Below are 15,606 nucleotides of genomic sequence, written 5' to 3'. Positions count from 1 at the left end.
ACCAAAGATGTGATCAAAGCTCAATTACCTGCCATGCACGTTTTTTGTTTTGCCTTTCTAAAAAATTTTTTTTGCAGACTGCTTTATTGCATTTTGATAAAACATGCACCTTGTAATACATCAAGTCCAAAAGAGTAAAGTATAATTTACACAGGACACAAATAATAATCACACTTACACAGACCCTTTTTATGCTTATTAGTAAACTGTAGTCCAGACAGCAACAAACATTCTTGACTAGGCTTATCTTGGCTATTTTTACCATTATATTGGTTCACTTTTTTGACAGTCTAAAGTTAGAAACAATTTTAATACTTTAATAGAACAGGCTTTGCATCAACATTAATTTTCTGGCATATAAAGTAAGAAACCTTAATGTTTGACAGTGATTGTAATTGATTTACAAGATCATCAAAACTTTTAGGGCAAAATCAGGGACTGTTGAGCTGTGCTTACTCTTGTAGACTATGTAAGATTGTAATCTGAAAACAGGGTATCATTTATTGTGGAATTTTAAGATCCTAACAAGACCTACTATGATATTACATGAGTCTACTGGTCTGTTTAACCTGGGCTGTTTTCCTAATCATTGTGGATTATGAACGTGTTGGTTCCCTGCTGTTGCCACTTTCCATGCACTAACAGCCCTGTAAACAGTAAGAGTATTCCTTAAAAGTACTTTTTCCGTTCAGCTTGGAAAGTTGTAATGGGACTCTGAGATTAGGTTGCGTACATTCAGTGCCTTACCGCAAAAGTTGTAATTTGCTGGTGTAAAGTGACAAATGTCTAGAATCTGTTGTAGCATTTACATTTGGAAATGAGCTGTGTTTTGTGCTATGAAGAATGTCAGCAACTAGATTCAAAATGAGTAGTCACTCGTGCCTTCCTGCTGTAGCTTTTACTTTGAGGTTCTTGGACCCTGGCAAGCAACTCAGTGCTGCGTAGATGGTCTGCATGGCATAGCTTGTGTATTCTCCAGTCCGTATCTGTAAAGCAATTTTTAAGTGAAAGTTTCAGAAAAACTGAACTCACTAAGGCAGCAGCCTTTTCCAAGGATGTGTCATCTGAGTATCTTTAAGTCAGTCAGAGTTCTAGATGGCTGCTAGATGAGCAGGCAGGAGTTGTGCAGTGTTGCTGTCTTGAAGGCATAGGGACACTCTTGGGGGGGGGGTACACATCATGGATTACACGGGCCTTTTATGAAGCACTGGTGTGTATGGCCTTAAACTTGTCAGACTGTCACTGAGTAACAGTAGTCATCCTTGGGTCCGCTCCCCCTCCCCACATACACACAGTCTAGCAGTAGGGTCCAACTGGCTCCCCTGACTCTGAGAAGTTGGTGTACCCGTTTTGATAGTACACCAGTAAGTAGTAGTTTGGAAAGAGAATGAACTTGGAAAGTTATTTTGCAGCAGGTCTACAACTTGCATCCCAAACATGTCAGCCAGTGGTGCAAAAAAAAAAAACTATGAAGTGACTAAGTTCCCTTGGAATGGTAGAGGTAGATTGGAAAGTTCAGGATCAGGAAAAAATAACATTGCCTGTTGCGACTACAAAACACTGGAGGCTTTTTTAATGTGAAAGAGAAAATGGCGTAAGGAGTAGCAGAAGGGGTAGGGAAGTTAGTGTGCGTGTTTAGAAGTAGGTTAAGGTGAAGAGAGGAACAAATGAAGCAAAATATAGGTAAGAGCCTTCACAATGTAGGTCAGAAGTTTTCTTTACCAAGTTGTCTGAATTCTAGAGTACTTACCTTTGGCATTACAATGGTTGAATAGGCAAGTCTTGAGTGTTACAGGCTCTAAAGTGGTGGGTAGCTAATGTGTGAGACCAAATTATTGGGAGGAACTAGTGAGAGTGCAGGGAAGCCAGCTAATTTGCCTCATATTCTACAGAAGTGTTGAAGGGAAAAAAAAATCAATTTTAGTGGTAATGGTTGGTGTTTGTGTTGAAAAAGCTGGCTGGCAAGTGTATAAACATCAATAATGTATTTGTGAATACAGGAAAAGAAGCTGCTTGAAGAAAGAGTTGCAGAATTCACTGCTAACCTAGCAGAAGAGGAGGAAAAATCCAAGAGTTTAACAAAACTGAAGAATAAGCATGAAACCATGATCACAGAGCTGGAAGGTACGAACTGCACTTTTTCCATTGTGATGTGTATATAATCAATGTAGCCTAGGGTGCTTTCACTGTTGGTGTCCTTTGCCTTTTTTTAGTGGTCATTCCAATTTTTGAGTTTGTCTGTAATCCTTTAGACTTTTTGCTGTTAATTTTCTTGTTTTCTTTCCCCTGTTGATTCTTTTGGGGTCATTGTTAATATTCCACAGTATAATGGATGGTAACATAGGTTCATAGGTTAGTACTAGGCTAATTGCCCTTTTGGGACATTTGAAGCCTAGCCAGTTACCCCATGTGAGAAACCAACCCTGCACCTTGTGTCTAAGGTCAACACCTTAACCATTGTCATCCTCCCACCCCAAGCTTTGAAAGGAGGTGTGTCCTTGTGCACCTTGCCCATGTTAAATGCAGAATGAACCTTCGGTAATCCACCACTGCAAGAATTACAATGTGAAGATGTAGATAAAAAACGGAAGTTTTATTATGGAACAAACAGGTAAAGTAAAACAATAAAAAAGTCCTTTCAAGTCCAATAAGCGCTTTCGGCAACTAGCCGCCTTCAGATCATAAAATTTAGGACTGATGCTTACATTTTTAAAAAAACAAGTAACCAATAGAAATCATAATATCGATGGATGGATTTATTTATTTGTTTATGAATTGAACAAAGATGAAACGCTACTAAAAATTAATGAAATGCGTTTCTCTTACTATCACAATCAATTAAAGGCAGAGTTAAGACCCATTTCGTAGTTATACATTTTTGAAACGTGAATGGAATTTTTATTTGTTATAAATGATTAAGCTTTCTAGGGCTTAATTATTAAATTATGGTTATTGTCCTTTATGTTGAGCGATCCAACAGGTTAAAAGAAACCTACTCTTCAACTATGGTTGTCTAATAGCTAAATGTCATAAAAGTTAAACAGGCGTTTTGAGTGGTGCATCAGGCTTCTATGGCCCTTTACGATTGGTTAATAAAATATCAACATATACATAGCACCAAGAGCTTTAGTTAATAAACCACTTTAAATCAATGTGACAAGCTGCTGCTTCGATAAGATCATTGGACATGTTATAACTAATAAGAAATGCGATTTAATGAACTTGCATTATGTTTGGTCAGATGCAAATTATTTTTTGATATTACGATTTTTATTGGTTAGTTGTTTTTTAAAAATGTAAGCATCAGTCCTAAATTTTACGATCTGAAGAAGGCTAGTTGCCGAAAGTGCTTATCGGACTTGAAGGGACTTATTTTATTGTTTTACTTTACCTGTTTGTTCCATAATAAAATTCATTTTTTATCTACATCCTCACATTGGAATTTTTGCCGTGGTGGATTACCGAAGGTTCGTTCTGCTTTATTTCTATTTTTCCATCGGTATCCTTTAACAGTCTAAGAATAGTTTTTTCTTGCCCGTGTTAAATGGGTTACCAGAAATATACTGCCATTTAAAACTGCAGTGATTTGGAATCCCAAATCTGACAGTCATTTGAATTTGATCCATCATTCCAGTTTAATTCGGCATTACCAGTAGAAAGTAAGGCTCAACTACTTACTGTGCAAGCTACAAAATGTTAAATTCTGAGATTATAAATTCTGTAGTGTGAAAATGCTGCTGTCAGTGTGGTGTCCAAATGCCATCATATTCCCAGCGAAAGAGTACACACAGAGCAGTTGGTTGCTACATGCTGCATGTTCTTGCATAGAGCTAAGCTGCCCATTAACATTCCTTAGTTTCTGCAGAACTTGAGTGGGAGAATGTATTACCTCTCCTCTTGGTGCTTGTACAGATGTTCTTCCTGTTTCACTGTTGCAATCATCACACTTGGGTTATCTGCCTGCAGGTAGCCCTCAGTCGGCCGGAGTACCAGAGTTTTGGGATTTCTGTGTCAGATGCTGTCGCCCAAAGCAGAAGCAGTTTGCAAGTGCCGGTCGGCAGCTGCCTGAAATTTTCACTTTTCGAGTTTCAAATCTGAAGTCTTCTAAAGCTATATACCCCATTGGGGATCCTTTTTTCTTGCTCTAACCGATGTCAGAAAAAGTTAATTGTCTTGCCTGTAGAAAGCAAATACCTCACAGATTTTCATTCTTACTGCGTCTCCTATTTAGGCCCAGACCACGACATCCCTCGCTGTCGGTTGTGTTCCTTGTTCAATGCCCGAACTATTCGTCGTCTGGCTACTTTTGTATTTAAATTCTTTCACTCTTGTTCTCCGTATTCCAAAATGGTTTCGGTAAGCCGTCCATCTACTGTTCTTCCTAAAAACAAACCGCCAAGATAGACGGACTGCATAGGTCCAAAACTGCCGACTACGCTTCTGTTAAGCTAGTCGCCAGTCCGCCGTTACTCAGTGAGGGGCTTTCACAGCCCTGTTACCTGCTTCTACAGATTCACAGGCCTCTACTGAGACCCATTCGGAGTCTGATATGCCACGCGATTCTTCTTCGACTATGGAACCTGCGGATGTCCCTACCTTGGATGGGTCCGTAGCCGCTGTTCAGGCACCGGCTTCTGAGGGTATATTCAGACCTTCCGATGTTCGTATTAAACTGACTACCTCGTTAATGACAATCTAATGAATTTCTCAGGCCCAGAGTTCACACTACGCCTAAGAAACCGACAACCAAAGCACGTTCTCAAGCTCCCATGCCACAGAAACAAATGCTTAGAATGGCTGAAAGCCCTATTACTTAGGAGAAGCCAGCCTTCCCCCTCTAAAAGACAAAGAATTGATTTTTCCTTCTGATTCTTCAGACCATGTGTCTGGTGACAGACACCTGTAATTACCCAGATGTACCCTTATCTACCTATGAGGACTCCGATCCAGAGGATTCAATTCCCTCAGCCACCCCCCCCCCCTCCCCGAGGACCTTTCTTTAGGTGAAACCTTGCATACCCTAAGAGCATTTCTGCTAGGAATGCCAGGACTACCCACAGTCCAAAAAGAGACTGGGGAATTTTTAGACTTGCCTCTGCATAGGCTTCTAGCTATTCCCCCTGTCCTGGATATTGTAGATGGTCTTCATGGAATCCAGTCTTACCCCTGGCACTTAACCACCTGCTCCTAGAAAACCTGACCGATAGAGTACCTGACTCTTAAATTTCTCTTTAAAAATACCACTGCGAATCCAGAGACAGTTTCCCAGGAACCGAAAGGTATCAAGGCTCTACAGCCGAAAACCCTACCCCTTCGAACAGGGATTCTAGGGCTGTAGACAGATGGGGGGTTAAGAAGGTATATCTCTGCAACTCTTGCCATCAGGGCTTTAAATTGCCAGTTTCGCATGTTGAAGACCCAGCAGCATTTTATTGATCTAATTAAACAAAAAATGTTTATTGCTGATTGTGCAGAAAATAAGGACTTACAAGATTTAATGCATTCTGCAAACCAAGTTGGTAAACATACTTTGCAGTGTGGTTTTGATGCCTTAGAAGCATCTTGCAGGGCTGCTGTCACTGGATCTGTTCTGAGAAGGCATGCTTGGCTGAAGGAACAAATCTTGCCAGACCATGTCAAGGTAAAATGACATGATGCTCCATTAAATCAAGAATGTTTGTGGGCTCTATAGCTGAAGAAGAACTTAAAAAGATGGACGAAAAAGCTAAATCCATGCAAACTGTTAGATTTCTTACAAGTACAGACACCTAGATTCAGTAGGCATTGACCTTCAAAAAACTGGTCCTTTCCAGTCCTCAGCCCAAACCCAGGGGCAACAGACCACAAAGACTACCGTCTCAGGGTATGCACAGATCTAAACAATGGAGTGCTCCCTCCTCAAAAACTGGGAGTGGTAAGCCATCCCCCTATGGAAAAAGTTCACAATGACTTCTCCTTAATCCTTCCCAGCTATGCCCAAGTACTTGCACCCCTAGGAGGAAAACTCACCCTGCATGCAAAAAAACTGGGAGTATATTACCCAGGACTGATGGGTATCCCAGAGATTCTATTTTCACACTCTGCCAATCCCAAGCAGATTGCCAGACCTTCCTCCAAACCAGTGGACAGAGGCCCAAAAGCAAGTACCTTCTCTTCTCAGTATAAGGGCTATTCAACCTGTGCCAACAGAGCAAATGGGACAGGGTTTCTACTCCAGGCTGTTCCTGGTGTCCAGGAAAGAACTCTCGACTCCCTATTTTGGATCTGTCAACCCTAAACACCTTCCTGTTGGTACCAAAATTCAAAATGCTTACACTCCAGCAGCTCCTTCCTGTGCTAGCCAAGGACTTCTGGCTAGTCACCCTAGACTTAAAAGAAGCTTATCTGCATATCCCCATAATGGAATCTTGCAGGAAATATCTCAAGTTTCAGGGCAGGCTCTATGCACCATCAGTTCTCTGCACTTCCCTTTGGCTTATCTATTGCTCCCAGGATATTCACAAAGTGCCTCATGCCTCGCGCCAGCCATTGCTTACTGCAGGTAGAGAAATATTCAAGTTTATCCATACTTGGACGATTGCCTGATTCAGGTGGACAGTCAGGAATTGCTGCTTCAGCACCTGATGTTTAAGAGACTCCTAACTTCTGTGGGGTACACCATCAATGAAATCACATCTGGTACCCAGCCAAAAGATTGTATTCCTGGGAGCAAGCTTGAACACAACTTCCCAGATGGCATTCCTCACTTTAGAAAAGCAGATTTATTTGACAAATTATTTCAAACTACTGGAGAAAAATACTACAAGCCGTAGGGTTCATGGCCTCATGTATTCTACTGATTCCATATGCAAGACTGCATATGAGGAAACTTCAGTAGTACTTCGTCTCTGGTGTCAACATTCCCAGGACCTGGAAGCAGTGATTCCTATTCCTTACCTAAGGACAGAGTTCCTTTGGTGGGCAGAGGCTTGCAACCACAACAAGGGACTCCCTTTCTTACAACCTCTTGCCGTTCAAACTTTGACAACAGATGCATCAGACTATGCATGGGGGGGGCTCACATGGCAGGCAAATGCATTCAAGGCAAGTGGAGCCCAGGATAAATTCACCTGCATATCAATCAAGAAGAAATAGCTGTACAGAATGCTCGGACAGCCATCAAATACCTTATCCTGCCAGGACAACTGATAGACACCACAGTTGTGGTACATAAGCAGGGGGGAACTCACTCCTACCCACTCTGCAAGTTAGCTACCCACTCTGCAAGTTAGCCATGGCTCTGTGGAACACAGCCTTAAGCAACCCAGTGAACCTGCAAGCTCAATTTCTGCCAGGCAAACAAAATTCACTGGCAGACTATTTAAGCAGAAATCTAATGGACCCACATGAGTGGAAACTGGAACCAAACTCATTCAAACTTGTAATACGCAGGTGGGGGATGCCAGAGGTGGCCCTCTTTACCCCCCCCCCCAAAAAAAAAAAACATCAACTAAACAAATTTTGCACCAGAATTCCCCCAACCAAGCTTGGAAAGTGGATATCCTTCACATGGGAAAACCTCTCAATCTGTGCCTTCCCCCTCTAACCCTCCTTCCAAAAGTACTCCTCAAGATCAAAGAGGACAGGCCAAGGACAATCCTTATTGCACCAGACTGGCCTTGCCAGCATTGGTACCCACTCCTACGCAGTCTGGCAGCAGTGCCACCCTGGCACCTACAGCAGACCCCCTCTCTGCTGCCCCAGCAGGAGGGACAGAGCAAACTGGCTTATTCTGAGTACATCACCAGCAACCCTCAGCAAAACAGGTGCTGGATGTTATCCTTGAGGCCAGGAGGCCCAGTACTAGGAAATACTATTCAGAAAAGTGGAATAGATGCTGTTCTTGGAGTCAGTCTTAAGGGAAGGACACAGCCATGCCCTCCTTGCCTCAAATCCTAGATTACCTCGCAGAGCTGCTCCACAAAGGCCTGTCCTTCTCATCTATTAAGATTCATGTCTCTGCCATCTCAGCTCATTACAATACTGAGCCCACCCCTCTTCTCTCACCCTTTGATCAAACAGTTCCTGAGAGGAGCTAACCGTTTAAGACCCCCCATAGGAGAGCTCCCACTCCTGCTTGGAACCTTAACTTTGTACTAGAGAAGCTCACGCTTCCCCTTTTGAGCCTGCTGCTACAGCAGAGTTAAAATTCCTCTCTTGGAAAACAGCCTTACTGCTAGCCATCAATTCAGCAACAAGTGTCCGAGTTACAGGCCTTTATGGCTGTGGAACCCATTATCTTCCATGCAGACAGGGTTTCCTTCAGGACTAACCCATCTTTTATGCCCAAGGGTAGTATCTAGTGTGGCTTTAAACCAATCCATTTGCCAACCTTTTTTCCCTAATCCTCAGAATAAAGGGGAAAGGATTGTGCACTCCTTGGATGTGCATAGACTGTTCAGGTTCTACCTTGACAGGACTAAACCTTTCAGAAAATCTGACCAGATGCTAGTCTGCTTTGCTACAGGGGCAGAGGCATTTCAAAACAAACCATTTCCAAATGGATAGCACACTGCATCCATTTCTGCTACAATCACCATGGAAAACTTACTCCACAGAGGATAAGGCCTCATTCCACTAGGGCTACCTCAACAGCTTTTCTCAGGGGAGTCCCTACCAGGAACATCTGGAAGCTGCAACCTGGAGTTCTGTACACCTTCACCAAGCATTACCACTTGCCCATCTTTTCTAAATCCAGAGCTGGATTTGCCACAGCAGTCTTACAAGGCCTGCTAGCCAGCCCTACTACTTCGACTGCCTCCACCTCTTACTCAGCTTTGGGAATCAACCCAAGTGTGATGTCTGCAACAGTGAAACACGAAGAACATAGTACAGTTGTGTACACTTAGTGTATTCACTGTTGCAGTCCTGGTTATCCTCCCCTCCAGCCCCTCCCGGTCTTTCTATACTTTCTGCCTATCATATCTTTTGGCCATATCTTATGGAAATTATATTTACTTTTTACTGGAGGTGTTCCACAGAATTTGATTGCTTCCTATTTTGGGGGCTCCTGACATCTGGAGCAAGAAAAACTGATGTAATGGTATCAGCTGCATGTTTTTTTACCCCTGATGACCTGATGTCTTGGATGAGGCGACAGCATCCGATGCAGAAATCCCAAGACTCTGGTTATCTGCCTGCAGGTAGCCCTCAGTCAGCCCAAATACCAAAGTGTGATGACTGCAACAGTGAATACATTGGAACATCTATGTTTTTGGTAAGTGTACACAACCGTACTTTGCTTGTGCTCAAGATTGCAACTTGTAGTAGTACAATGACTCTGCATGCAGATGTGGTGAGAAAGGCTTGCTGTAGTAGCAAGTGGCATACACTGTCCTGTGTTCCCCTTGGAGGAACTCATGCATACAACTGGCTTTGCAGATTTTATAATAAAATATGGGTAAGCAAAGAATGAGATGAAGTCACAGTGCCTTGTAAAGAGCAGTATAGTCTTAATTCTTCTGTAATTTCCCACAGCTATAATCAGAAAACCTTGTTTATTGCCATGTTAAGACCTTTCACTTCACCTTTATCTGCATTTACATTAGACTTGTGTCAAGGGCACGCATCTCTTCCTCCTTCCTGTTGTACTTCTAAAATCAAGATATTACCTTAAAATAGATGCTCACCATTATTTAATACTCTGTTCCATTGTCAGCAACCTTTTTGTAACTGGGTCTCTGGTATCCTGTCAAACATAAGACTTGATTTGTGATGCAGTTGCTTTTGTATGTTGTATTTGCCTTTTTGTTGTGTCCTAGGTTGTAGCAGAAAAGGGTTTGAAAAGGAGTCCTATCTCCCAGTTAACAAAGTAAATGCCTAGTATAAGACCCCCCCCCCCATTCTACAGATTTTGCTAGTAAGGTCAGGACTAATGCTCCCCTCTATCGGTTAAAGGGAGTATTTGTGCTTTGAATAGCCCCCTTCTCTGTACTGGTTACATTGTAGTGTGCATAATGGAGATTATCCCAGCTCATTTTCTGCTTATGCCTACAGTGGGTCACTTTGTACTGCCCCCTTTTCAATACCATCATGCTTTGGGTATGTGATGCCCTGAATATTTACCTTGACCTCCCCACCTGTAACTATAACATTTAGAACATGGCTGTTGCACACTCCCCTTCCAAGTTATGTGCAGTTACTTTCATTGAATCTGCCCAGGTTTTTGTACTTGTCATCTTGCACTAGTTTTTCAACTGTTTCAACCTCCAGTGTAATGATACTGGTAAGGGTAAACATCTTTCTGCTCCAAGTTCATGATACCATCTTGCTTTGCTTATGTAATCACAAAAGCGTATTCAGCTTGTGCTTTAAATTTAAACTGTCAGTCTCTGGCATATGTCAGTCATACCAATGGTAGACACCTTCCCATTCCCTGAGAACTGTAATATCTCGTTTACTAGACTTTGTAATCCAACCTGTACCACAGATCTGTGCAGTTAGCTCATGCTTAAGTGATGCCTGCCTTACGAATGACTTTGTGGTTGTACAGTGTTGTAGGTTCATAAGTGATTACTAGGCTAATGGCGCAAGAGCATTAACAAGCCTAGCCAGTAATACCCAGGATATGACAATAAGATATCTCAATTGCCCAGATATGGGATGGTGTAGTATCAGGGTAGTGAGTCCTTGGGTGTTAGAGCCATGGGTCATTTTATAGACTGCCTCTGTCCATAAGGGGCATAGGCAGTACCCCAGGAGTGAATGTATGGTTCCCCATCTGTTTATCCAAATTCTTTTTGAAGAGAGTGAAGGAAGTGCTTTGTTTTACAAAGGATTTTAAGACTATTCTATAAACAAGGTAGCCTTTGAGATGCAAGTCTCTCTCCCCAGCAAGTCCTGTTAGTTAAAATTAAGGTTCTGGACTATGGAACGCTTTACCTTTCTATAATTGTTCTTGCAAATATGTAACATTTTCATCAGGGCTGGATCAGAGAATGCCTTGTTAGGGTCAGTCAATTCCCCTCTCAAACGATATGAGCCAGAGTAAGGGAATAGGGTCTTTTGTAATGTGCACTCTGGCATAACCCAGAAATGGTCTACTTGTATCAGTGTTCTACCCTAGTTAACAAGTTCAAACAAAATAAGCCTGCATACCTTATCCAGCAGTTTCATATTAAATTCATGTGTATGCCCAAATTATAGCTCCTTCCAATATTGCATAAAACATGATTATGTGTGTTAGGTTTTCTTCCATTTTTCCACAGCTCAGACTATCTTCATGCTTTGGAGACTGCAGTGCAGCCACCCCTAGATATAATCAGAAAATGTTGCTTACATTTCAGTTGGATATCCCTGTAACAACAAATCTGAGTAAAAACTTCCCTAGTGCTCTTTGTTGCACAACATATTGGTAGGGAGACAATCGACAAGGACAGTTACTCCAGTAGCAGCAGTTCGTGTGCCCCAATGAGTTTTCTTTTGAAGTTCTATAGACAGCACTTTAATCTTGGACTTTATATACAACTATATACGTACTGTCAAGGATAATAGTATACTTCAGGGTAGATGTTTGAGTCCGGGTATGCAGGTAATTGAGGGGAATGGTTAAAGCCCCTAATTAAGTTAGCACACTAAATTTTTCTTTGGTAAGCACACTGATTTTCATAGTTGATAGCCCTGTACTTGTATCATTTACGGGACAAGCATAGGTGTGTAGTCAAACCTCTGTTTTGTACATATTGAGGTGGCCACCCCTTTAAGCATTCTGCAGAGCCTTGTGGACATTTCAGATTGACTTTTGTTGAGCCTACCCTAGAAGAAGTGAGAATAGCACTTAGGAAAATGAAGTCTGAGAAAGCAGGCTCAGATGATGTCACAGCAGATGTGATGAAGATGCTGAGAGAGATGTTGAGAAATGCCCCTGAGGGTACTTCTAGCAGTGTGGAGAGAAAGGCGTATCCCAGATGACTGGCGAATAAGCATACTTGTGCCACTGTACAAGAACAAAGGAGTCATCCACAACTCTGGGCTGTGCAGGGGTATCAAACTCCTGTCGCCTTGCATGAAAGTTCTGGAGAGGGTGACTGATAAAACAGATAAGATGTGCAGAGTAGTAGAAAGTAAGATGGGAGATGAGCACTTTGGATTCAGATCAGAATGCAGCACAACTGACCTGACCTGATTGCAGTGAGGCAGATAGAAGTAAGAGGAGAGTCCAACTGAGCATTCCTGTACTTGGAGAAAGCATATAAGGTCCCAGGAAAGCTGATTTGGGCAGTCCTGTGGTAGTTTGAAGTCCCAGAAACATGGGTAGAATTAGTGCACGCTATGTGTAAGGACCCAGTGACTCTAGTACAAATAGGGGATGTCCTTCTATTCACTTGCTGCAGTATTCTTATCCTGAGGGATCTCCTGCCAAAAGGTGACCTGACGTCAGCCAGTATACAAGAGTCTTGTGCTACTCTAGGGTATGTCGCATGTAGGCTGCAGTCAGACATAGGCCAGCAAAGCGACATATGCATGTACCATCCTCATATTTTCTGCCACCAATCAGAATGCCATTATGACTATGGGTATGATCGTTTCATGTACCATCCTCAGAAATTTTCTGCCACCAGTCAGAATGCCATTCTGACTATGGGTATGATCGTTTCAGTGATTGCGACTTCATCCTTTTCCGGATAAGTGCTCCGTTGGAAAGAATTTTCTCTACTATTTTGGTTGTCATCCAAGAAGGGCAAGTGCCAATGTGGAAGACATTCTATATAAGGACAGTCCTCTACAAGTGTCTCTTGTTTCTGGCCTAGCCAGAACCATAAGTCTTGTAGCATTTACCAGTCCTTCATACTCAGGACCCTTAGAAGCAGGCTGTCCTCTTGCTTTCTAAAGAACCAATGGCTTACGCTGTTAGCTAAGCGTATGGAAGTTCCAGTGCTGAGAAGGTGAAGCACAAGGCAGAGAAACCTTGGCCTACGGCTCCTGCTGAACCTCCACCATCAGACATCACCAAGGTATTCGTTAACCCCGAGGCACATCCCACTTCAGGCACAGATTAACAGGCTGAGCCCAGTTCTAAGGCCACCTTGGCTTTGGCTGCAAACACGTCTTTGGAGGTTGAGCAGGTGTCCAATCAGGATGTTGCAGGGCTACCTAGGCTTGATTATTAAGGAGGGTCCCACAAACTCTAGTCAGAAGTAGTAGTCAGACACTTGAAAATGCAGGTCTACAACTGGTCCTTCGTTGGATAGGATTGATGTCCTTCAAGGATGCATCTGCAGTCATAACATATGGGTTGTCCTGCCTCAGGCAGCCCTTCGGTCGGCCGGATTCCAAAGTCTGGGTCTGGCCTCGGCTGATGTCGCACTTCACCCGACGTCATAGCTGCTGGGGTATAAAGGCATCAGCCGACGCCATTTTCCTCAGTCTTTCTTGCCGCGCGCTGCCCGAAGCAGAAGCTGTTCGCAAGTGCCGGTCGGTCAGATCCAGAGATTTCAGCTACCGAAGACTTCTAAAAAAGCTAAGTACCCCATTGGGGACTCTTTGTTGCCTCAGCCGATGTCAGACAAAGTAAATAATTGTTTAACTTGTGGGAAACAAATACCTCATAAGGATTTCCACTCTTACTGCCATCCTTGCTTAGGCCCAGACCACGACGTATCAGCTTGTTTAGCCTGTGCTTCCTTCAACCGACGGACACTTAGACGTCGGTCGGAGTTTGCAGAAGAGTTTTTTGGTTCCGCTTTTGCATATAAAATGCCGTCTGAGACTCCGACTACACATTTAGCCAAAAAACGCAAGGAAAAGGACCGACACTCGCGGCCCGCGGTTTCGGCTGAAACCACGGTTAGGCCTACCGCGAGTGTCTCTGTTTCGGCTGAAACAGAGTCCTCGGTTCTTCCTTCTGCCGAAAGCATGCCTCCGACAACCGAGGCCACAGAGGCCCCAGCTGAGTCGGCTACAGAAATTCCTACCGAAGAAGCAGGCGCACAAGAATTGTCCGACACCATTCCGTTGGACATCTCTACTCCTGCACGTGGGGCAGCTAGACCCCCTGCTTCTATGTCTATTAAGGCCTTCTCCAGGGCTAAAGCAGCTAAACTTTCCAAGGCCTTACCAACAAAAGCTTCCTCTCACAGACCTTCCTCAAGTTCTCAGATTCTCGGCCTTGCTGAGGACCTTATATCTCTGATTAGGGGATCCCAACCTCACCCAGACAGGGCTTACAACCTCCTCCTGAAAAAAGGCCTAGGACTGAACCCCCTGAACCTCTCCTCTGACTATTCCTCGGATGGATCAGATTTATCAGACCATCAGGAAGGACCATACTCACCTTATGAGGATTCGGATGCAGAAGACTCTATTCCTTCTGCCTCCCCCCCAAGAAGAATTTTCCTTTGGGGAGACTTTACACTCAATGAGGGAACACTTTCAGTGGCAGGGTCAGGATTTTTCTGATTCTAGGAAAAGGCTAAGGACTTTTTTACACTTGCCACAGCATAGGCCTTTAGCCATACCACCTGTACTATCAGTTGTTGATGATGCATACAATGATGCCAGTTCTGCCCCTGATTCTCTTCCCCCGGCCCCTTCCAAACCTGACAGATATTACAGGGTCCCGGATTCTCACTTCCACTTGTATAAGGCCCATGCTGCAGACCCAGAAACTATTTCTCAGGGCCCAAAGGGTGTTGCAGCTGCCACTGCCAAAAACCCCCTACCCTCTGAAAGAGAGTCAAGAGTATTAGACAGATGGGGTAAAAAGGTTTATACATCTGCTACTCTTTCTGCAGGGCTTTAAACTGTCAATTCCACATGATACAGTACCAGGAATTTTTGTTAGATCAGCTGAATAAAAAGCTTTCCTCTCCTGAACCTTTAGACCGCAAGTCCCTTCAGGATTTGGTACACAACTCTCAGCAGGTCAGTAATCATTTCTTAAAATGTGGCTATGATGCACTGGAGGCTTCATTTAGATCAGCTATGACTGGAGCAGTGATTTGAAGGCATGCCTGGCTAAAAGAGCAATCCTTGCCAGACCATGTCAAGTCTAAACTCCTAGATCTCCCTATGGAGAAACAAAGTTTATTTGGCTCCCCTGCACAGGAGGTTCTTAAAGTGGAAGAAAAAGCAAAATCTGTGCAAACAGTCAAGGATTTTCTGCAGGTCCAACCTCCGAGGTTCAGCAGAAACTGGCCTTCAAAGAATTGGTCCTTTCCAGACACCTCCAGAGCACAGAGAGGCAGAAATAGATGCCCGAGAGGCAGAGGTCAATCAAGGGGTGCCTACAGGGGTCGTCAGTGGCAACCTGCCAACCAGAGGAGTACCGCCACAGCTGCGACTACAACCACTTCCACAGGACAGACACAATGACTTGGCTCTGATTCCGCCTACCAGGGAACAACTGGAAGCACCCTTGAAGGAAAGTTAGCTTTATTTTCAAAAAACTGGCATTGCATTACAGGAGACAAATGGACATTGCAAACAATAGACAAAGGCTACAGGTTTCACTTCCACAGTTTACCAAAAAAGAGAGGAATGCCAAACCTTCCACCAAGCCAGAAGCCAGAGGCTCTAAAACAAATCATCTTACTAAGGATGAGAGCAATAGAAAGGGTACCATCTGTG

At 43.5% G+C, this 15,606-nt stretch overlaps 1 protein-coding gene across 1 annotated transcript in view; it reads left to right on the top strand.

The window, feature by feature from the left end:
- MYH9 (myosin heavy chain 9) overlaps window positions 1–15,606 on the top strand; it is a 1,134,272-nt gene that overhangs the window by 683,628 nt on the left and 435,038 nt on the right. Inside the window, exon 26 of the mRNA XM_044075327.1 lies at window positions 2,001–2,124. Coding sequence (XP_043931262.1) covers window positions 2,001–2,124 — 124 coding nt within the window. The remainder of the gene's footprint in view (window positions 1–2,000; window positions 2,125–15,606) is intronic.

The sequence above is a fragment of the Protopterus annectens genome, chromosome 1.part1, assembly GCF_019279795.1.
Source record: "Protopterus annectens isolate FY-2018-M chromosome 1.part1, PAN1.0, whole genome shotgun sequence".
Lineage (NCBI taxonomy): Eukaryota > Metazoa > Chordata > Ceratodontiformes > Protopteridae > Protopterus > Protopterus annectens.
This window is presented reverse-complemented; position numbering and strand designations above follow the sequence as displayed.